Genomic DNA, 24,723 nt, shown 5'->3' with positions numbered 1-24,723 from the left:
GAGATTTTATAGAGAAATTCTATTTCTCATTAATAGGCATAATGGAAAAACAAAATCTCAATTGTATGCTACAAACCTACAAACTGGGAAAAATAATCATAGCTTAGTAGGTTCAGTGGGTTTCTACAATAAAATGTCGTCATGTAAATCCACAAACACTGGGTCTAGGTAAGAATGTAAACATACACACACATACCCCTGGCTTAAGATCATAACTTTAAAACTGCAGTAAAGACATATAGACAAAAGTGTGCCCATTCAAAAATAGGTATTTTAATACTCATCCTGAGAAAAACCTCACTGTATATTTGATAACCGCTAGTAAAAAAATTTTAAGTAAAATTTGATAATTAAAATAAGATAAAAAGGGAAGAAAAAGTTTCAAAAAGGATTAAGAAAATCTTGACTAAAAGAATGTATAGAGTTTAGATTATATGACATCTAAGTAAAAGAGCAAATTTAAATCAACTAAACAGTTTGAGTCAAATTTTAATAATGATTTGATTAATTGATTCTGTGCCAAATTATAAAATGGGGAATAGAAATATAATGTTAATATCAGTTGAATGATACACAAAATCAAGTGAGTGATTCCATGATATAAGTGTGAAATATGGTCAAGTATAAATGTCTTTTATTCTATTAAAATACAATATTGGAATTGTTTGTACCTCAAGAGATATTCTCAGATAAATATGTTTATTTTCTCCAAGGGCAAGGGAACAAAAAAGCCATCCCAGCTTCAAAAAATTATGTATGCTGAAAAAAATATTAGCTAAATTAAGTGTTTGGGAAGTTTCTTTTAAAAAGTTTAATTTTGATATTATAGTAGCAAAACAGTGTTTTAAATATAAATAGCACCAATAGACAAAGTTTAAACACATTTTACATATACATAAATAAATATACATAGACATATAGACATATACACATACATACGTACATACATATATACATTTTCTAATGTTGAGACTATTTCCTGGACATCGACCTCCTATGACACTACATTAAATTCTTCCTGATTATTAGATAATAATGTGTAATATTCAAATTGTCTCAAATTCTTTTTGGTATAAGGTAAATTATTAATCAAGTAAACTAAGAAAATATGATTTCTTATTTCATTAATATCTTAATATGATTTCTTATTTCATTAATATCTTAATAACATAAGCCATTTAAGAGGTTTACCTGTTTTTAAACCAATAAACTAATTGTGGTTATTTTGAACCTGAAAAAGACTACTTAATGTGTCCAAAAAGTTAAAAAGTCATATTTATTGTGTTGGTATGGCAATCAAGTAAAAAAAAAAAAGTTAAGTTATAGGTAGATTTTGTAATCAGAGATGCAATTGAAAATGGCCATATTAACCAACAGTAAGACAGTGGTTGCTTAGGTTTCTACATATACACTACGAAGATCATCAGTACACCTCCAGTGATTTCTGTAGTGCACTTCAAGCAATAGTTTTAAGTTTGCTTTTCCAAACACACACACTCTTGGGGTCCCAAAGCAGCTTCACACACCACACTTCTTTGAAATAGGGACATAGGTCTGGCAATAATGCAATTCATAATGAAGCTAAACAGTGATCAGAATATTGTAGGATTGCTGACTCAGTGACCCCATCTTGTGATCTTAAGCAAAATGCTCAAATCTGGGGATCTTAAGAGGGAAAAATCTCAAGTCCAACGGCAAAGCTCAAAGAAAGAACACCAAAATTCAGAAAACAAATTAGAGAATCTATGATTACAACATCAGGGAAGTTTAAGACTATTAACCTTATCTAAATCCAGAAACTGCATTGGTTAGTATACCAAATGTTTGTGGCTAATTTAATGATTTTTCTCTTTTCTCCACCCTATCCTTTTCTTCTATCGATATATAAATATTTGGCTTCAGGTTTAAAAATGTTTTCCTTTAATTGAGATTAAAAAGTTTCATTTCACTAAGTGGCTATCTGTTTCATGAGGGTTTCTGATGAAAATAATCACATCTGTAATTCCTTCTTTCTTTGATTATTATATGTCTTCAAAAAACTTAAGATGTGCCTTTAAATAATCTGAGATTGGAAAACAAATTACATTGTTAAAAATTTTACAAAATAATACATCAAGAATTTGTGGAGTGATCATTAAAAGTTTACATTTTATAATTGGATTTCTTCTAAATTTTATCCTTGTAAAGGTACATGTTAAATTTGCTTTCCAGTTAAATTTAAGAATTAAAGACATTTGTGCAATGTCTTAATCAAATTTTTATTAATAGTGAGAGATTTCCAACAAAAACTATTCCTTGTTGAAACTATCTAAATAATTGATGACAATGTAAATAAAATGTATTTGCACAAAATACATACAGCGGTATCATAAATGTAGTCTGAACATAAATCAAAATATTATCTGAGGCCTTTTTCTGATTGAAGCTAAAGAAGTATATTACTTACCTATTAGAAATCTATTTATAAAATTAACTATATTTTGCCAAATCATCAAAGAAAGGGAAAAAATATTTTTGATAACTATCCTATTGAATCCTAGTTTACAAACTTTTCTTCTAAAAAAATACAAACACTGTGGAAGAGGCACAACAAAACAAAAGATGATTATGGACAATAGTGATGACAGTGACAGAAATAACATATTCCAAATGGACAAAGTTTAAAAGGGCAAATTCATGTACTCTTTAAATGCTACAGTCACCAGTTAGGCATGTACCAAATTAAGTATAATAAAAAAAGGTATAATCAGTGTATGCAGCTGTTTTCTCACTTTGAAGTAACAATTACACAAGAAAAAGCATAGCTATTTGTATGTTTATTTTCTAGATTCAGTAGGATAGAGTATAAAACAGTTTACTGATGTCTTTCAAAAGTCAAAGGAATAGGAATAGTTAAAATGCATCGAGATAAGAATATGTAATACTTTGTTATAATATTATTTTCAAAGGCAGTACAATTCAAAAAGAAGATACTGTCTTTGGTTTTATTTTACCTGCTCTTTCAAGAGTCTAATAACTGCAAAAACACTTTTCAGAGTGACAGTAATAAACTAGCTGTTGACAAAAAAATTAATGGTCATTTATATGAAAGTTTTCCAAAGTAACTGGTGTACAAATATTAAAAGAAAATTATTTAAAAATAAAACATATTTGGTACTGTGTATTAAAAGACTTTACAATGGTCATGTTTTTGACCCTGAAATTTCACTTCCCAGGATCTTTCCTAAAGAAATAAATCAATGTGCAAAGATGTACATACATATTCATTACACCATTGTTTGATAATTGCAAAGGCCAGGGAAAAGAAACTCCAAATGTCCAGAATAGGGGATTAGTTAACGGCATTTATGGTTTATCTACAGAATATTATACACTCACAAAAAATGATGAGAACACTGTGCTTGTGTATTCACATATATAAATTATATAAAATAAAGACACTGCAATTAGTAATTATAAAACACTAAATGGTGGATATGGTACTATAGTTTGTAGTTTAAAGAACCACATATATTCATAAAAACATATATGCACAAAATTGACAAAAAAGACAAAGACATGGAGTGAAAAACATTTAAGATTTACACACCAGAGTAGTTATCAGTTATCAGTGGTTATCAGAAGTTAGTATAAGTGCTTTTGGTTTTTTATTTGGGTTAATATATAGTTTATAAAGTATCCACAATGATTATACATTATACAGAAAAAAATTTTAAAAACACACAAAATATAATGTTTATGTGAACAAGGACAAATTATCCAGTTTGAAAACCTTGTATTTTTGTCATGATTTGATAGAATGCTTTGGAAATAAATGTTAAATAATTTTTAAGATGCAAATATGCAATCATTCATTATTTGATTTATCTTAGGGACAAATATTTGTTAAATAAAAGCTGTGGGTATATTGATTAAAAGTGGTACAAAATAAGAAATACTGCCAAATGCAATAAAGTGCAGATCTTTCCAATTTTTATGAATGTTAATATAAAAAATGATCTGACATGTTTTTAAATTTTCCATATTAGTTTTTTCAAGTGTAGGACTTAAGAAACTATGCAACAAAAGTTAAAGAAGTTACTTTAAAATGATTTCTTCACAATCACTTGCCTGTAATGAATTTTCTCATATTTTTAGACAAAAACTTTATCATATACTAGAACCACATAAAAAGTACACTTTTGTTAGTTAAATTATTTGTTAAAAGAGATGTATTGCAGGGAATAACAAATATTGGAAAACATTAAATTGAGAAAAAATATGGAAATAAATATTGTGAAAAAATTAAAAATTATGCACCAGATTGTTTTCTATTACTACTAGGGCAAATAGAAGCATTTTCTTTTAAAGTGTAAATAAACTTAGTCTTAACTGTGCAACTAAGATACACAAATTTTGAGGAATAATTATTTCAAAATCAATCAATTTTGAGGATTTTTCTACTGCTGTCACTAGGAAATAACACATTTGGAATGAAAGAAAATATAATTTATTTTTCTTATAATGTGTTTACTTATTTGCTCCTAAGAATGCAGGAAAACTGAACTTCATAATTGCCTAAGTAAAATGTGGAATTAAATGAAACATAAGAGTTCTAGAAACATAAACTGTGTCCCACTGTGAGGTTCATAGTTATGGGCTATAGTCTTTTGAATTATGTTCTAAACCTTTATGATCTGTTTTAGATACGTAGGTTACCTGTGTATCTGTTTCTCTATTAACTCTCTGCCATATTCATTAAATAATACTTCAAAGCAGATGTTATAGATAAATTTCAGACTCCTTTCACTATAGTCAAAAGAAACTAATATGCAAACTACTTTAGGACATAAGTTATAAGGAGTGATCTACTGATCTCAGGAAACAGAGTATGTCTACTTTTGACATCTACATTCAGTGAACAGACTTACTGAGATTTTATTATTCAGAGGACTTGGATTTTAGCACCATTTTAGGTTTCAACATGTAAAATCAGGATGTACTTGGGATCACGGTGGAAGATCAGGGTTTTGTCCATGGAGAGTGCAGAGGAGGTAATCATCACAGAGTTGATAGGGCTTTGGAATTGCCCAGATTTAGGGTAATGAGTATATTTATGATACATAGGATTGAAGAAAATCTTAAAAACAGCACTGGTTTAGAAGGTGAGAGTCAAGACTTGGGCTCGAGTCTTAATTTCATGAGCCCTATAACTGCAAGCACTTCATTTCACCCTTCTGAGCATAAAGTTCATCATCTGTAAAATGAATAATTTTGGACCAGATACTCATTATGATTCCTTCTGCTCTACAACTCTCTGGTTAGTTAATTCTGAAGGCAAATGATGTTTGTTTGTTCTTTTATATTGTAATACCTACTTCATCAATATAGATAATGTAAAGTGTACTAGAAATTCTTGCTCTATTTGCCCTGGTATTGCATTCATTAAAATTTCCTTTATAGAATGTGTGTATGCATGTGTGTGTGTGCGTGTGTGTGTGTACAGAGGCAGGGAGAGGAATGGGATGAAAGAAGGGAGGGAAGGAGAAAGGCAAACAAAGGGGAAGGGAGGGAAAGAGAAAATTGAAAAGCTCATTAAACCAGGAACTTTGCCCAGGAAAAAAATCATAAAGGTGATCTAATCTAGAAGCATCTTTTAGACTAGCTAAAGTGTAACTGTTTCACCTACATATTGATATATTTGTTGCAGGGTGTACAGTGACATCTTTAGGAGAAAATGTTTAGTAACCTTCTAATAACTTAAGTATTTTAAACTTGTTAGTCACAATTCCTATATCTTTAAAATAATCTTTAGTTCAGAGGATAAACTGAATCCTAAAATGAAAGGCCTTAAAGAAGGAATGCAATGATTATCATTAAAATTGCTTCTAAGAAAAAATGCAATAACCATTGATAAAAGATAAAAACATGAGTCAGATTCATCAGGTTAATAAACTATTTCTCATATGTGTTCAGCACTTTGGAATGTTCTGACTTTTCCCTGATAGCTAAAATCTACATTAAGGAAGAGATCATCCACAGAGTAGCACGTATTATTACCATGAGTATGACTTGTCTCCTATTGTGTTTTGGTATGACACAATTATCACAGACCACTGTGTCCCACATCTGGGGCCTAATTAACATATCCTTAAGATATATTTCAACTACATCCACTCTTTACACACATCAAAAGATTGCACAGAAGATATGAAAGGAGCATAATAAAGAAATTTAAATGCATCTTTACATTTGTTTGTTTAGAAAAAAATAGAAATTTAAATATACTTAGAAATATTGACAGTTAATTTAAATTGTAAATTGGTAACTAACAATAAATCTATATATACCCTTGAATGAAGGATTTAGATATATGGCTTTCAAGGAGTACTTGTGCTTGGACATCAAGCTGTATTTCTTGCTCCAAGGATGCTAATTTGATTACTATTGGTCAATGGTACAAGAATCAGTATATGGAGCAACTAATGTCACACAGTATACAACTCTCTCAGAATTCAAAGAAATGCATCCTAAGTATTTCATGAATAGGGACATGTTACAAAACATTCCTGTTCAATACTGAGAAGAAAGAGGAATAAAATTTAGATGAGATCACTCAGAGAAAGAAGGATGAGGATCAGATGAAGAGGCATCAGGAGAGACTAACCTAAGTTAGAGACTGAAATGAATTTCATTCAACTTTCCAAATACCCACATGGTAGTATCAGCTGCACTAAGGATCCTTAAATAAAACTGCAAATTGGATTGAGTGGTCTCCACTGACATTAGTGTTCCCTTTCTGAATTCCTCTCTTCCTGCTCTCCTCTTCCTAGACCTCTAGTATTGTTCTTTCATGTTGTTCGCAGTAAAATGTCCCCTCTTGCATTCTCCACCTTGTCACAGATAAAGTGCCCATTTCCTGAGGTTAAGGGCATGGATTCTGGCACCAAATCTGATTCCTTCGGTTTAAACTGCAGCTTTAAATGACTGGAGTAAGTTATTTAACTGATCCGTATCTGAATTTTTCAATTTATAAACTAGAATTAAAAATAGTATTTACAAAGGGTGGGAAACTCAGTTATGGATTAAAATAATTTATACTACAGTGACTTAAAATTATCCAAAATGTTGACAGCATTTCTGAAATCTGTGATTGAGGAAATGCAAAGTTCAAGTTGGTTTTGATCACTGAGTCCTAGTTTTGCAACTACTCCAAGCCCAAACCCTCCCAATCCCCTTGTTTGAGCTAGTTCTTACACTGGGTCTCCCAAGAGTAAAATCTATAGTATGTGGAATTAACTTCCAAGTTATCAATTATTCATCACCATTCCAAGTTTGGTAAGTGGGGCCCACCGTATCTAGTATAAAAACAATGGATTTTTACATGATGTGAGCATTTGTGCCTGTATAAGTGAGCCTTATATATTTGCGCTATAAAGTTAGAATACCCAAATGTAGAGAGCCTCTTACTGTATCTCCAATACTGAGTCAAGTGCAATATGTTATCTGGTTACTGCTGGTTCCCTCTTATTTCACGGTGACTTTACTCAAAGAAAAACTTTACCACTGAGTACTGTAGTTAAGTCTGATATTATGAAACTTATGTCTCAAAGGTTCCCCCAAATGTCATATTTGCCAAACCCAGTGATCATTCCTCAGAACCATTCTACTGGCCCTCACTGCAGCATTGCATATAATTACTACACTATCCTTGACATTCTCTCCTTCAACTGTTTGGCCGTGCACTTGAATGCCACTCCTTTAGTTCACTCTTTACCAGACATTGTGTTGGCTCATCTTTCTCAGTCCATCTTTCAAATACATACATTTCCTAAAGTTTTATTCTATCACTGAGTGATTCTGTCTAAATCTACAGCTTCAACTGTCACTTCCATGATGAGGGCTCCTACCTTCGCCTTTCCTGTAACCCTAAGATTCACATTTCTGGTTATCTCCTAAATGCACCTAAAATCCCCATCAGCACCTAAAACTCAGCTTGTCCCAAACAAGTTAAAGTTACTTCTCATGTCTGCTCTTCCTTTAGTTATCAGTAAATGTCTAAAATATCCAGAATCTATTTCTTTGGTAATTGCCTTGCTTGTTCTTGATCTTTCTTGGTTAACTGACCACTGCTTTAGACTCAAAGCTTTAGTCCTTTCTTGGTTTCCCAGCTCATCTGCTGTAGTCATCTTTTCTCTCTGAAGCTGTAGGTCAACCCTATCCATTACCATGCTCTGTGTTGGGGTGGGACTTGGCTCTTAATTGCTTGAGTTGTGTTAGATTAAGTAAGTTTTTCTATTAGCATATATTTAGTACTGTTTGAGTAATATATTAAAATTCATTTTAACTTTGTATATTTTCAATAATTTTTAAAGTCAGATTTATTATGGCATAATTTACAAAAATTAATATTCACACTACTTAGGTACAAAGGTCTATGACATTTGATAAATATATATAGTCATGCAGCCTCGCTGCAAGCTACAGAGTATTTCTGTCACCCTAAAGTGTTCCCTGGTGTAGCTTTGCTGTCAGTCCTCTGTCTGCCAGCTCAGATAACCACTGATCAGATTTTGATCTAGCTTTTTTCTTCAATAATGTTTTTACACTAAAATTTTATTTGAACAAGGCATAGCAAATGAAATGTAACAACGCTTTTAAAAATACACAGTTAAAATCTTGCATTCTAGAACTTGATACTAATGTTCTTACACAATTAAGTTCTTAACAATGATAGTAATACTCTGTACATGCCAGGAATTGTGCTAAGCGCTTTGCATGTGTTATAATTATGTTACCCAATCAGCACAGCTGTTTGTGGTAGGACTTATTAGTTTTTCAATTTTACTCATTAGAAAATTTGTAAGGTGGCTGACATTGGTCTGTTCTCCAAAACTTATAATCTGAAATATTTAGTCATGAAATGACTCTCTCTCAACACACCACTCTCAACTCTTGTTTAATTCTTTTTTCTTCCCAATGTTCTCCCTTTTAAAACTTCCCTTTTTCGTTTCTAGCTGAATCTCCTCTTTGGCTAATTTTCTTTTTTGGTAATGTTTCTTCAACTTATTTCCCTATGAGCCCAATCTTAACCTGTGATATAGTCATTTTTAATCTGTAATCTTCCTTTTAGAGATTCCTTCTGATTCTCATCCCTTACTTTGAATTGGGCAATCAACTTCCTTCACACTCTGCATGACCTTATAATCTATGACTAGGTTCTTCCCATCAGTTGCATCATGTAATTAATTAATGCAATACTTCTGTTTATTGTCTTTCATTTTCCGTTAAACTTTGCCTTTCCCATTATTAGTTCCCTTCCTCATCCCTACCCTCACATCCCACACCCCATCGCCTCAAGCCTTCAAGCAGGCTGATAAAAGAAACCACCATCTGTCAAGTCACATCTTTCTCTTCAGCTAAATTATAACCTAATTTACATTCCCTTGGCAATTATCTCCAATACATTCATGCCAACTTACCCTTTTTTATATTAAACCTATTTGTTGCTCATGCCAACCCATTTGTATTACAATATTTTTATAGATATTAAAATGTAGACCTTTAAACAAGCAAAGAGGAAGAAAGTGATCTAAAAGCAATCATGATGTGCTTTTACCATGATTTATGAATATCCAGCAAGTATTGTGTATATGTTAATACTTATTAAATAACTTGCTTACTAACTTGGCTTAACAATATGTACATTTTCCTTTCAACTGAAATAATTTTAAAAATATATTTTAACCATAACTACCATCCAGAGCTATACTTTTTTTTGCGGTACGCGGGCCTCTCACTGTTGTGACCTCTCCCGTTGAGGAGCACAGGCTCCGGACGCGCAGACTCAGCGGCCATGGCTCATGGGCCCAGCCGCTCCGCAGCATGTGGGATCTTCCCGGACCGGGGCACGAACCCGTGTCCCCTGCATCGGCAGGCGTACTCTCAACCACTGCGCCACCAGGGAAACCCCACTGTAAAACATTTTTCTGAAAAGGCATTTAAGTGTCAGTGGCAGATGAGTTTTAAATATTTCAGATTTCCAGACAGATGAATGAAGAAAGTATAGCTCTGGGGCTTCCCAGGTGGAGCAGTGGTTGAGAGTACGCCTGCCGATGCAGGGGACACGGGTTCGTGCCCTGGTCCGGGAAGATCCCACATGCTGCGGAGCGGCTGGGCCCATGAGCCATGGCCGCTGAGTCTGCGCGTCCGGAGCCTGTGCTCCGCAACGGGAGAGGTCACAACAGTGAGAGGCCCGCGTACCGCAAAATAAATAAATAAATAAAAATTTTACAGCAAAAATAATTCTTCTCCTGAAATTTAAATGCCCTTATTTTACCTTTTGTTTATTGATTTTAATTACATATGTATCTCCTGGCTCCTTTACATAGTTGGGTTCTTCTTATTCTCCTGGTTTAGTTCAGATATTACTTCTTCAGACAAGACTTCCTGGATCACTCCATTTAAAATAACTTCTTCCTCATTCCAGTTGCAGTAGGTTACATAAGTGTTTTTAATAGCACTTATAACTATCTAAACTTACCGAATTTAGTGGCCATTAACCCTCCCAAAAATATAATTTTCACAACGGGAGAGACCTTGTCTGCTGTTGTCATTGTTATATCCCCAACACCTAGAATAACACCTGACATATAATAAATATTCAGTAGATATTTGTTGAACAATGAATTTTCAGGCTGTGAAATACCTTTGTATCACTGGAATAAGAATTTCAGAAATACCTCTCTTTTAATTCAGCCAATTGTGATATATGATAGTTTAATATGCCATTATGATACCTATAGAATTATGCGTCTGGCATAGTCAAACTTGCAGATTGTGTATTTTATAAAGGTATCTTAATAACCTCTGCTTTGGATTTTTCTTCCTCTCTTAATAAACGCTATCATTATTTACACAGCAAATCTAGAATTAACTATAATTCTGAGTAGAAAATATATACATTGGTGTTCAAAAAACATTGAGAAGGAATTTGAATAGTTTGAACAATTCATGACATATGTATTAAAAGTAACTTTTTAGCTACCTGCCAGACACTTTATGAAAAATTTATCTAATCTTTAAAACAATCTTTCAATCCTATATGAGAAAAGTGGTAGCTCAGGTTTTTGGTTTATTTTTCCTTTTTTGGCATTCGTTTGCTTACTGTTGAAATAGAAATTTTTTCATTTTGGCTTGTCATTTGTTTTTATTCTTCTGAGGATTGAAAGTATATGCAGAGGCGCACACACACACACACACACACACACACACAAATTATCAACTCTCTTTTACTAAAGATGAAGCTGGAACTTGGAGAGATTATGATGCCTAAGATCACAGAGGCCTTCAAATCTCACACTTTACTGCTACATCAACATTCGTGCTTCCTTAATAGGACAATAGAGGATAAAACATTACTTGTTTGACTGTCCTTTAAGTAAAGCATATTTGTTTTTTAAAAATATCTAGAATTAAGTAGTTTGTCTTGTTTCTCGTGCTACAGATAGACAACCAAACTGGTCAATAAGCACAGTCCAATGCCCAGCTCTACTATTAAAATATTTTTCTCTCCATTTTTAAACAATCCTAGAAGTGGGTATATTATCTGAACTCCTTACTCATTCATTGTTTACGTAGATTATTGATATATTAAATTTAGATTCAAAACGCTATTGCAAAACCCATGATTTTGCTAATAACAAACATAAATCATAAGTGAAGAGCTAAATAAGTATATCTTTCTGAAAAAATAACCTTTGGTATAATTTGTTTTAGTAGTAATAATTTAAAAGAAGTACCATTTTTTGATTATCTAGTATGGACAAAACTCCATGACAAGTTCTTTACAAGTATTACTACTTTCAATTTTTTTCAAATTACAAAAAATATAGAAATAATTGTTTCTCATTTCTATGTCAATAAAATTATTCAGTTAGATGGTTGGATATATATCATAATTTATTTACCCATTCCTCCATTACTTAACATTCACGGTAGCATCCTTTTTGTTGCTACAAAAAATGCTTTAGTGAAACTTGTACATACATTTTTATCTGAATCTCTATTTGCACCATATCAGAATCTGCAAATATTTTTAAGGCCCTTGGTGTATATTAAAAAAATTGCTTTTTAGAAATATTAAATTATGCTGCCACTATTTTACCATACTCTCCCCAGCATCAGAATGCTGTTTTTTAAGTAGGTAGAACATAGTATCTTTAAAAAAAAAAAGTCACCTATATGGTTATGAAAAAAATATTTTTTATATATTTACTGACCACTGAATTTCTTGTTTAGTGAAATGTCTGTATATGTCTTTTGCCCATTTTTCTATTAGAGTTTTATAGAATATATAATTTGTTCAACAAAGTGATTCAGGTGTTAAGGCTTTTAATACTCTGAGTTGCTGCAAATAATGTTTCACAATGTGTTGTTTGCCTTTTAACTTGTTTATGCTGATTTTTATATTTTGAAGTTTATACCTGAGACATTGTAGTCAGATCTCTCTTTTTAAATTTACTTCACTGCTTTTATTCTTAGAAAGGCTTTCTCCCTCCAGAGGAAAGCTCTTTTATGCTTTCATTAAACATAATTAACTCAATCTCACCACAGTTCATTCTGTTTAATAGTAAGCTGCCCAAAGTCTCGTCCCTAGCGGGTGACAAAACTTGGTTTAGAATTCAGACCTAAATGGGTTCAATGTTCTTGCTGTTTCTATCCAACTCTCTTGTCTCAGAAATGATAACGTTCATTTCTGGTGTAGCAGTCCTGATGCACAACTTTGTACGACAACTAGCTCCCAAACTGGTAGCCACAAACTAGTATAAGATATGTGTAATGCATAAAAAAAAAAATTAATTTTATCTTTCTATCATATCATTGAAAGAATGCTTACACATCAAAATGCATTGGCTTCAATACAGCGGATTCGAAATAAAAACTTTTTTAATATGTTTTATACAATAATAGCTTCACTTGTATAGTGCTTACTATGTGCCAGACACTGTTTTTAGGTGCTTTACATATTAAATATTAACTGATTTCATCCTTACAAAAGCAGTTTGACGTAGCAGTATTCAGTTGGCCAAAAAGTTCGTTTGGTTATTTCCATAAGATGGCTCTAGTAGCACTTAGTTGTCTTTAACTTCATTCGAAACAATTTTGTTAGATTTTATTGTGACAGTTGTCATATCAGCATGCATTTTAAAAAAACTTACCAAAATTGGTGAATTTTTGTGTAGCCATTTTAATATTGAAGATGGAAGAAAAAGAGCAACATTTTCCGCATATTATGCTTTGTGATTTCAAGAAAGGTAAAAACACAACAGAAACACAAAAACAATTTGTGCACTGTCCAGAATTAGTCAACAGAAAATGCATAATCTTCCATCAGTATAATGCAAGACCGCATGTTTCTTTGACGACCAGGCAATAACTGTTACAGCTTGGCTGGGAAGTTCTGATTCATCCACTGTATTCACCAGACATTGCATCTTCAGATTTCCATTTATTTAGGTCTTTACAAAATTCTCTTAATGGAAAAAATGTCAATTCCCTGGAAGACTATAAAAGGCACCTGTAACAGTTCTTTGCTCAAAAAGATTAAATGTTTTGGGAAGGTGGAATTATGAAGTTGCCTGAAAAATGGCAGAAGGCAGCGGAACAAAACAGTGAATACGTTGTTCAATAAAGTTCTTGGTGAAAATGAAAAAATGTGTCTTTTATTTTTACTTAAAAACCGAAGGAACTGTTTGGCCAACCCAATATTATTATCTCCATTTTACAGGTGAGGAATCTGAGGCAGAGAGAGCAACTTTCTCAGAATCACACAGCAAGTAAGTGGTGAGACTGACCAGGCAGTCCAGCTGTATAGTCTGCTCTAATACTGCTTCTCAGACTGTTTCTTACCAGAACAATACTTCCTCCAACACAGATATTCTTATGAAAGAGAGTTAAACCGGACAATTGGCCTAGGTAAAATTGAATGTCATAGTATTAACAGGGCATGAATAATATTTTGAGAATTTAGCAGTAACATTTTACAATCAGGATTAAGTTCTTAATGCACAGTTCACTAGCAAGATTAGGGCTAAAACTAGATCTCCTGACTTCTAATAATCTTTCCAATTTCCTCCACACCACCCCACACAAGGAAGAAATGCTCAAAACCATGTTTATTCCATGTTTGGGTATTCCTATTATTTCAAGGTCCATGAACTTTCTTAACTCTCTTCTCTTATATTTGAGGCTTTAAAGAATTAAGTATTACACTTTATCAATAGTAGCTTTCATATATGATGTGATGTTTTTATATTTATGTACATATACATATTTCATTTGAGACTTTTTGGTTAAAAGATCACAATATTACTTAATAAAATGTTAAGCTTAAACTTATATAAAAAATTTCTCCAATCTACTGTGTCTCTCATAACATCTAAGCTATCTAACACAGAATTGAACATAGAGTTGACATTATGTGCCTCCTTATAAACTGAGTGATTTTCATTTTCTGATAAGATTTCAGTGTACTAGGGTTATTGTTTTCATGACTGAGCAATCTCGTACTTTTTTTTTTTTTTTGGCCATGCTGTGTGTCTTGCAGGATCTTAGATCTCTGACCAGGGATGGAAGCCTCATCCTCGGCAGTGAAAGAGCAAAGTCCTAACCACTGGACCGCCAGGGAACTCCCCATGACTGAGCAATCTTGAGTACCTGTGTCTTAGACTTTTGTTAATAATATTAAGTCCATTAAATATAGAATGTAATGAAGAACAGAGAATATCTATAAAATAAATAGAATATGTAATGAGAAGTTTGGTAGTAAATCAATAATTGAAAATTTGGAGAAATTTCCGTAACAGTTTATATGTGCATTTATATGTATACAAATATACACTTATGTTAAACTTCCCCTACAACGAATGTTACTTCTCTTTACCTTTTAGAACATAATGCAAGTAGAACAAAATGGCAAATGAAAGCTCACAGCACTCAAAATATGGTATAGATGCCAAGCAAATATAATAAGAATTGAAGTGAAAATTTGAAATACATACCAGTGGACAATATTCAGAACAATCAAAGAAACAAAACAAAAAAGGGAATCATTTTCATGCTAAAAAGAATACTGTGATTGCAATAATTTAGCCCAGACTTCTCTCCAGAGTTCCAGACCCATACATCCAATGAATGCTATTAGATATTTACACTTAAATGTTCCAAAGGAAACTCAAACTAACCCATCCCTAAACTGAAGTCTTTATTTTGCACTTAAATATTTGTTCAACCCATATTCCCTGTAAGATAAAATATACCACCATATATCCAAACATTTCAGTCACACAAGATTATCTTATTCTTCCTTTTCCTTGCATCAGTAATATCCAATCGACAACTGTCTTATAGATTTTACATCTTTAAATAACTTCTCATGTATCTACTGCCTCTATTGATTCAGCCCATTATGATCTCTTAGTTGATTTATGCAATATCCTTATAAATGATCTTTCTGCTTATATAGCTCCGCTCCATTTTTTACCTAGTTTCCAAAGTAGTCTTTCTAGAAACAAATATCTGATCATGTCTCTCTCTTGCTTTACACACCTCAATAACTTACACAATCTTCAGAAACCCTCCCTTGCCTTCTTTTTTTTTTTTGAAAAGAAACAACTAGGCTTTAATTTTTAAAATTCTTTTTTTTTTTTACATCTTTATTGGAGTATAATTGCTTTACAATGGTGTGTTAGCTTCTGCTTCATACAGAATAAAGAAATCATAAAAATCAGATCAGAAATTAATGAAAAAGAAATGGAGGAAACAATAGCAAAGATCCCCTGCCTTCTTTTGTCTAAACTTGTTTGAAGCCATTTTACCACATTGTTTCCTCTGCCCGTCATATTCTCTACACACAAGGCCAAATATTTCTGGTTTTTAACGTTCAACTCAAGGATTATTGCTTCTGTGAAGTCTTTCTTGAACTAATATCCATAGTGCTCAGGTGGAAATAATAACACCATCCTTTGTGATTCCATTGTAGTCTATATATACATAAATCATGTATATATAGATTTCTCATAGCACCTATAATATTATTGAGTTTACTTGTTAAACGCACACTAGAAAAAGTCCATGAGGATGGGGGCCATTTTGTGTGTCCTGTTATTTCCAGCACCTAGAACAGTACCACACAGCATGTGCTTAATAAATGTGTTGAATGAATGTTCAAGTTTTAGTCCAAGTGTTACTTCTTTCATGAAGCTTTGTCTGGCCATCTATTTGAAGCAAATTTTATTTGACTTTATACCTTTGTAGAATATATTGTTAGAGTCATCCACATTAGCACATAAACACAGCATGTTACCCACATACTTTAACTCCTCTGTGATGCTGATAGCTTGTTTAGGGCATGTATTAGGTCTTTAGTATTTTCCATAATCTAGCACATTGCTGAACTCAAGATAAAAATAAAATACTTTTAGAATTATGTACTAAAAAGCTGAAAACAAGTTTTAAGCCTCAAATAAACTGAAGTACAAGTTATGATTAATTTGTTAATTTAACCTACCTGACTAAATATAAATATACATATATGTGAATCTGGAGTTAGTTTACCCAGTTATGGAAAAAATGCATATACACCTATGACATAAAATTAATCATTTTATTTTTATCCATCTATCTAATTGGAGCAGTTGCTGTTAAAAGTTGAATATACAACTATCTAAAATAAAAATGCCTGCAGATTTAACATTTTGTTAATATAGGAAGAGAATGAAAAATTATAAAATAAGTAAAAAACAGTAAAAGATTTCTAAGGCGAGTTAGATAAATGAAAAATAACAAAGAAAAGCAGTAGAAGAGACAGACCTGCATGTCTTCTCCTTGTGGAGTCCACTTCTTCTGTGATCACATCGTGTAATGGACAGACATAGACAAAGGAGATGGATGTGAGTGGATGTACTCAAAAGGTAAAAAGTGACACTGAAGGAAAGGGCCTCAAATCATTTTGAGAAAAGATCCTGTGCACAATTGTAGGGAAGATATAATCATATACATACCATATTAAAAGAAAAAAAGTATGGAAGAACTGATGGTGAACTGGTTAAGCCACTATGGGTTAGCAGGATCAGAAAAATAAAGTTAGTGTAGAAATAAAGAGGATTCAAAAGTTTACAATTATTTATGGACAGCCAATCCTGAACAGTGATGCTGAAGAAAGATACCATTAGTAAAAACAACATTACTTGTATGACCATATTGTTTAAGACATTACTGAGTCCATTTAAGATCTGTGAAAATGCTTTTAGAACTTTTACTTATCATTGAAAGGAAAGAACTTAATTGAATCATCTTAAAAAGAGCAATAAAAATAGCTTGATCAGACTTCTGTGCCTTTTAAGTTTCCTAAATTGACGAGTACATACATGAAAATAAGTATGACCATTAGGCCAATAATTCATTGAGTTACTTCAGTACAGCAAAATATTATTATAAAAATATTCTAGAGAGTAACAAATATAATAAAACTCATTATAAAAAAGAGTAGCTGAAATATATGGCTTCAGTTAAATATTAAAGATTCAAGTTAACCTTCAGTTTAGACAAATTTTCTTTGATCATATTCCCTTATGAGGCTTACTTATTCAGAAAATTCTTACAGACACCACATAACAGATCATTGATGTTTCCATTTAAATTTGCCCATCCAAGTCCAACATCTACTATAACAGATACAGCACATATTTTGGAAACACTTCTTTACCCATTGGTAGTGGAGAAGTTCAGAAGACATTTTATATAGTGATTAAGCAGGAAATGTCTGCTAAACTGAGCATTCTAAGAAAACTTTTTTCCAAAAGATATTGAGTTAGTATTAGTATGACTGATACAGATAAACAATATAACACAAAACCAAAATGTCCTATTTTAATTACCTTCTTAGCTTCAAATTAGGTACTACAAAGTTCGTAATTCAAAACACCACATTCATTTCTGCAATACTTGTATCATAGTTTCTGAGCGATTTATAGAAAAACATGTTATACCAAAATATATTTGGAATATTGATATATTGAAATGATAACTCTTGAGAGAAATCTTTCCAATAACAAATTTATCTCTTTCTCTGAATAGTGAGAAAATGAAAATTTTCCACTAGGAAAGAAGGGCTGAGATATCCAAAACTTTTTTTCTAAGAGAAAAGAGAAATCCTATTATAGAGAACTGAAAAAAAATGACCATTTTGAAACTTAACAATGTCATTTTGATTATTATGTGAGCACACCTTTGACCTGTTCAAAATTAGACAGTAAATCTCATCACGATTATATTACAAACTAGACTTTGCCAATAGGATCGACCACTAGAAAAGTATTATCCTCCTGAAATGTACTCCTACATTAACATGTTATATGCCATATTTTCTTTTGCATCCCCAGTCCACCCATTTCTCAAAGAAGATAAAATAGAAAAATCTGAGCTATATTAACATCATAGGTTAATGCTGAATTGTACCATATTTTGCATTATGTTTTATAGGCAAAATTTCCCTATATACACATTTACCACACTACTAACGAAGTTTCCACACATGCTAAATTGAAATTGGTATGAATTGGATGAAATAACTGCTTAAGTATATTCTACCTCTAAGAAAACATTTTATTTTTTTGCAGACAACATAAAAACAACATAAATAAATATCCTTTCACTACGTAGTATTTTCCTGTACATTGACTATTTTATAATGGCATTGAGGCAATATTTTTCATGTTGTATGGATTTAAAACATTCAAATTTCTTTCCAACCCATTTATTAATTTATTATAGAGAATAACTGAAGCACATAGAGTTCAAGTGACTTACCCAAGGTCATAAAACAAGTTCAATGGCAGAACCAGAAATAGAACAGAGGTTTCCTGATTACCAGGTCAAATTTCTTTCTACTAGATGCTATATGACCCAATAAAAACATGTGAAATAAAAAGTCTAGTAAGGGAAAAAAATCTTTTTATGTTGATACCTGAACTGGACATTTTATTACATAGTATTAATTAGAACGTTTTTGAAAAGAGGTACATGGTACAACTATGCAAGTAATTCACCAATACTTTTTACTCTTGTGAGGAATATATAACTTAGCACCAACAATTTAATTGTTTTTAGAAAATAATACAAAATTCATATTTTAGAAAAGGATGAAAATGAAAGATTTTGACCAGGATCTCCCTATTAACTGAAAGTGCCCATTAAATCATTTTTCCATCACTATGTGAATATGATCCATTAATAAATAGATCATAATTAATCTTACATAAAAAAATCACTTAACTTTAATTAGCAGATAGAATACTAATTTAAATCATAAAATTTCAATGTATAACTTTCAATTATACCAAACATATTTAAAAAATTTTTGACTTTCTTTTCTTCTTCGTGGTTACAGTTTTTAATATATACTATTTGTATTAAACCAGCCACATTTAAAAAGAGAAACTATATCCTTTAAATACCTAGGTCTTATTTAAATGGCAATAAACTATAAAAACTTATTTCATATATATTATTGTAATGAATTTCAGACTTCAGTGAACCTTGAAGGAGGTAAGAGTACCCCCTTCACTCTTCCTATCTCCCTAATTCTCCTTTAATCGTTACTTTGCCACAGTCAAACATTCTACTTTCAGTGCTGTTAATGGCAGTTCTAATGAGAAATCTTTCCAACACTTCATTTAACCAATAACCAGTTAGAGTGATTAAAGATAGTAAAAGTATACCCTCTCCTAGGTGTCTATTACTGTCACAACTATGGCTGGATCTTAGTTTCAGATGCAGAAAATATAAAAACTTTGTAATAAGAGTGTACAGTATTTGGGGGAGGTTCATTACATCACATGAGCTAACAAAAGAGAAATAAAACATTTTCATATACTATACTAAAAGACATTAATAAAATATAATGAATAACTGATAAATATCATTTATGGTAATTATTTTGGAAAAATATTTTTAAATTTAAAGTACCATCAATGTGCAAACTGTAAAAAGAATGGTCCTTAATCAAGCAAAGTAGTAATTTTATATACACACACACACACACACACACACACACACACAATAAACCTGTCTGTATTGGTCCTTAAAGTTATAAAAATCTACTGACGATAAACAGATATATAATAAAATACTCATTTTCATTAAATTATATGGTGTAAAAGTAAGTTTATGAGGATGAATATAGTAGCAGCTTTTATGTAAAATTTTGTGCAAACCAAAATTTTCCTTGCCAATATAGTGTATTAACTACCATTATGTTTCAAATGAACACATCTCAAGTTCAAACAGAAATAATAATCTGTAATCAACTTAATTTAAAAAGGCATAGACATGAGGCCTGTTTACATATAAATGCAGTTTTTAACAAGGGTATATGATATCTATTTGAAAATCTGTTGACTAACAGCAGACATAATATTGGTTCTATTATCAGATTTAATTGTACTTGAGTAAATATCAATATATATTGTATAGAAGGAAGTGTTCTCTTAGAAAGATTCCAGACAAAGAAACAGAAGCCTCAAGACTTTAAGTGTATATTAGAACTTGCACGTAATTAAAAGTTAATCATAATTATGAGGGCTTTTTAAAAGTCATAGGAGCCTTAGAATGCTTCCTTTGAGAGAAGGCAAGATAGCTTTCAAAATAAAGCCTAAAAAAGCATCTACTTAGTAGGCGCCTCAATGATACAAAGATCAGGACAGACCTAGAACATAAAAACAAAGTATTTACCAAAGTTTACAGATTTCAAACTAAAACTTCTCCACTGTGACAAAAATCTTGTCGAAAAATTCCTCAATCTAAGTTATTTGAATTTATTTTCTAAACTAATTATTACTTTCCATAATTTTGCCAACAACCATAAAATTATTGAACATTTACAAAAGCATCTACCTACCTACTGAAATGAGCAAAGTACAACCTTTTAAAATATTAAGCTATTTTTAAAGCTAACAAAAATGTTTCTTTTTTAAATGTTTTGTTTCCTAGTTCTAGCTGTGTCAGTTTTTTTTCTGATTCTATCCTTAGAGTCTGACATGTAATGCAATTTTAAATGCAGAAGAAAGACATACTTAAGAGTATTTATTGAGGGTGTTTAAAGTAATTGATTTTCAAACTATAGGATGCTATATCATAAAAAAGAAAGTCACTTAAGTACAGGCTTGGCCTTATAAACTTATCTGTATGTTTAGAGGAAACTGAACTAACTTTAAATGAGCAACTAAATTCATAAATCATGAAATCTCACTTTATTCCAGGAGAACATCCTTGTTAACAAACAATGCTGTATTTACATCTGAGGGTGTTAGTAGTACTTAATGCCAAAATTCCGTCAGTTGATTTGTGTTCTATAAGATATTTACTTAGCTTGTTTTATGTCACTTTCTTCTGCCAAAAATAAAGTACATTCATTCTACAACAACCCAGAAATAGTCAGAAATTACCAACCTGTTAATATTGACCAAGAACACAGCCTCGATAATTTTTACTAGATTAGATGAATTAGACTAGCATCTAATTTGAAGACTAAATTAGAATGTTGAGTTAGACTGAAATAAATTGCTTCTACTTTAAAAGAATGTCGAATTATTCAATAATGAAAGGAAGCAAAAGTTCATAACACCAAAATAGTCAAGAAAAAATTTAAATATAAAATTCACCCACAAAATACACCTTTGAATATTTACTTTTCCTGATGATAAATTTTATAAAGCATAATTCCAAAGGTTGAACTAAGTAAAAGAAAATCCCTACCTTCACCATAGTTACAAATACATAAAGAATACAATATGGAAATGTCCATGTTGGAAAAAATTAAAGGTTAATACATTAAATCATAACAATGCTAAAACTAGGGGCTTATGGACACAAAAGCGAGTAGTAAAACACAACTTGTTACTTTGAATATTTTCAATTTCCAAAATACTGTATAATCGTACAGTAACCCAGCAAAGTGTTTCATTGCCCTCACTTTTCCAGAAAAACACAAGGATTTATTTTCCAGATAAGATACAGGAAGGTGAGTAGCATTGTCATGATTCAGGATATTTAGAGAAAAAGTAGCTAAGTCAATTCTAGATTTTCCTAGATATAGCATACCTTCTACTTAGAAAATGACAAATCAAGGTGGGCAATCTTTTTATGAATAGTATCAAGTAATCAAACATATCAGAAATCATTTATAATTACATCTCAAAGTAGATTCTGAACTATTTAAGTCCAAGACTTTTTTATTTTGGAGAAACTAAGGAACTATATCAGTTCTAAAGCATTCATTTAGTCTAACTGAAGTTAGCTTTCTCATCACACTACTTTTAAGTAAAATATGAGATAAAATATTTTATGTAAAAATATGCTCTTTTCCCAGATACTGTCCTAATTACTAGAAGAACAGATAAACTCACAAAGCGAAAATAATAAATTTTAACAGATTAAACTTTGTTTTCAATGTTTAATAACACTGCATTACTGTAGGCCATAGTATTCTCATCTAGAATCAGATTGCTCATTGAGAAAATAAGTAACAGATTTTCCATGCTCATATGTGCTTGATTTGCATTAAGAATGTTTTGTTAACTTCACAGCCTAAACAAAATCTAATCCACATTCTAAATGAGGAAGACATTTAGTGATTTACTCTGAACATCATCCATAAAATCTGGGTTTTAAAATCATTTGTAGAATTCTTATATTGTATGATCACATCAAAAATACTAATATGATAAACATCATTCTCTTTACCAGGGATTTTCATCTACATTGCTGTCAGTTAAGTTAGAAATACTGAAAAAAAAAAAAACCACCCATTTTGCTCATAATTCTCTCAGAACACCCTAGTTCAGAGATGTATTTTTCTTAAAAGAAGCAGATACTAATGCATATTACTTAAAGTTCATCTAAGTATTTGTTAACCCATTTTCTAGTCTATATAATGCCATTTAGTCCTCCAGTTCCGTAGTCTTATATTTAAAATAAAAATTTCAAGTGATGCTTTAATTGTTAGTATACCTCCTTAAAATGGCAAAATTCCCAGGTATTGTTCTTGCATAGATTTTCATAAAACACCAAAAGGAAAAGATAATGATATATGTTATTGATACATAGTTAACTTTGCATCTTGGGTTTGGGTTTGAGTCCTTACAAACTTTTTCTAATGCCACAAGTTTACTACAATAATCCTCTGACGAAGAATCCTTGACTATTAATGGAAGACGATCTCAGATTTTAGTGAATAAAAATTATGTTTTAAACCCTGATTACAATTACTAAATTATTAATATGGTAGATGTATCTAAATATAAAACAAAGAATGAATCCAAACATGTCTTCTGTAAAGCCCAGGCTCATAAACATGTTATTGAAATGCAATTAGCCCCACCTGATATCCCACTATTTTCCTCCCATTCTATCACTCCAAAGTTTCAATAATTAAAAATATTCTCAACATATCCTACCTCACTTTTAGAAACAAAAATATTTATGAACACTAAAATTTAACACAGCATATGGCCTTAGCATATTGCATACTTACTCACGACATTTAGGATTTGAATTTCCAGGAATTTCCCAGTATATAGGAAAATGCATAACTGCCAAGATTGAAAATCTATAAGCAATTTAAACCATGACATTAAGGCACTCTAATTACATTAATTTTCCTCTACTGCACACATAGTTTATATTCAGTTAGAAGGCTTAAGTGATAAAAAAATGCAATATATGAGAATACACAAATTAATAATATCTAAAGGAAATTTTAAAAATTTTGTTTGTGAGATTAAAAAATATGTTTAGCCAAATATTGCATTCTTTCATGATTTTAATAGTCAATTTAATTTATTTACCGTAGATATATATGGCCACAAACATATTCATGTAATCAGAAATGATGGCCAACAAGACAAATAAATAATAATTTATGACCAAGGATAACCTACATCACACAACACAGCAAGGAGACACTTTGAGAGTAATAGTTTTTGTTGTATAAATCATAACATAAAACCCATTTTATACTTTGTTTACTTTTTAAAATCCTCTGAAATATATTAAACTAATTATTATTTTCCAAATAAGCTAAGTGATTCTTAATTGAAGATTTGAAAAAACAGGTAAGATATTTTTCTTACAACTGCATGAATATATTTAAATTTGCAATGTGAATTCCAGTTTATTTACTTATTTACTTATTTTCAGTATGTAACTGTTTCACTAAAAGAGAATTCACAGATTAAGCCATTTGCACTATGGCATTTTTCCTTGCTCTCCAGAGTTATGTAACATAATACTTTTTCTCAAAACATCCTATTATCCTTAACAGCACTATCACAATTATAATAACTAAATCTTTAGTTATAATTATTTTTAACTTACATATTTTTGCCAGAATGTAAGCTCTGAGGGCAATTGCGGCATCGTTCTTGTCTACCACAGTAACTCAGTGCCTACCATAATGCCTGGCATACTACAGGATAGCAATGAATACTTGTTAATAAATCAGTTTAATTTATATATTGACATATTTTAAACTACATGTTTCAGAGATTTAACATGAACCAAGTTACCACATAAAAATACATTAACCCTATTACTATAGACTCAGCCATTTAATGATGATAGTGTTATAAAAAAATCCATCTGTATTCTAAAATTTTGAATGAAATTTTCATGTACTCTCATCCA

At 31.3% G+C, this 24,723-nt stretch overlaps 1 protein-coding gene across 15 annotated transcripts in view; it reads right to left on the bottom strand.

Moving 5' to 3' along the window:
* RIMS2 (regulating synaptic membrane exocytosis 2) overlaps positions 1-24,723 on the bottom strand; it is a 348,709-nt gene that overhangs the window by 156,383 nt on the left and 167,603 nt on the right. For 3 of the 15 annotated variants that reach the window (XM_024756905.1, XM_024756900.1, XM_024756902.1), the window contains one exon: positions 16,852-16,884. The exons of 10 other annotated variants lie outside the window; for them this stretch is intronic. In XM_024756905.1, the coding sequence (XP_024612673.1) occupies positions 16,852-16,884 (33 nt within the window). Of the gene's footprint in view, positions 1-16,851; positions 16,894-24,723 lie in introns of all 15 variants that reach the window. 2 more of the 15 variants (XM_024756898.1, XM_024756899.1) reach the window with 2 other exon arrangements.

This window comes from Neophocaena asiaeorientalis, unplaced genomic scaffold (assembly GCF_003031525.2).
Source record: "Neophocaena asiaeorientalis asiaeorientalis breed wild unplaced genomic scaffold, Neophocaena_asiaeorientalis_V1.1 scaffold328, whole genome shotgun sequence".
NCBI lineage: Eukaryota > Metazoa > Chordata > Mammalia > Artiodactyla > Phocoenidae > Neophocaena > Neophocaena asiaeorientalis.
Note: the sequence above shows the minus strand (reverse complement) of the source record. Positions and strands in the feature narration are given on the sequence as shown.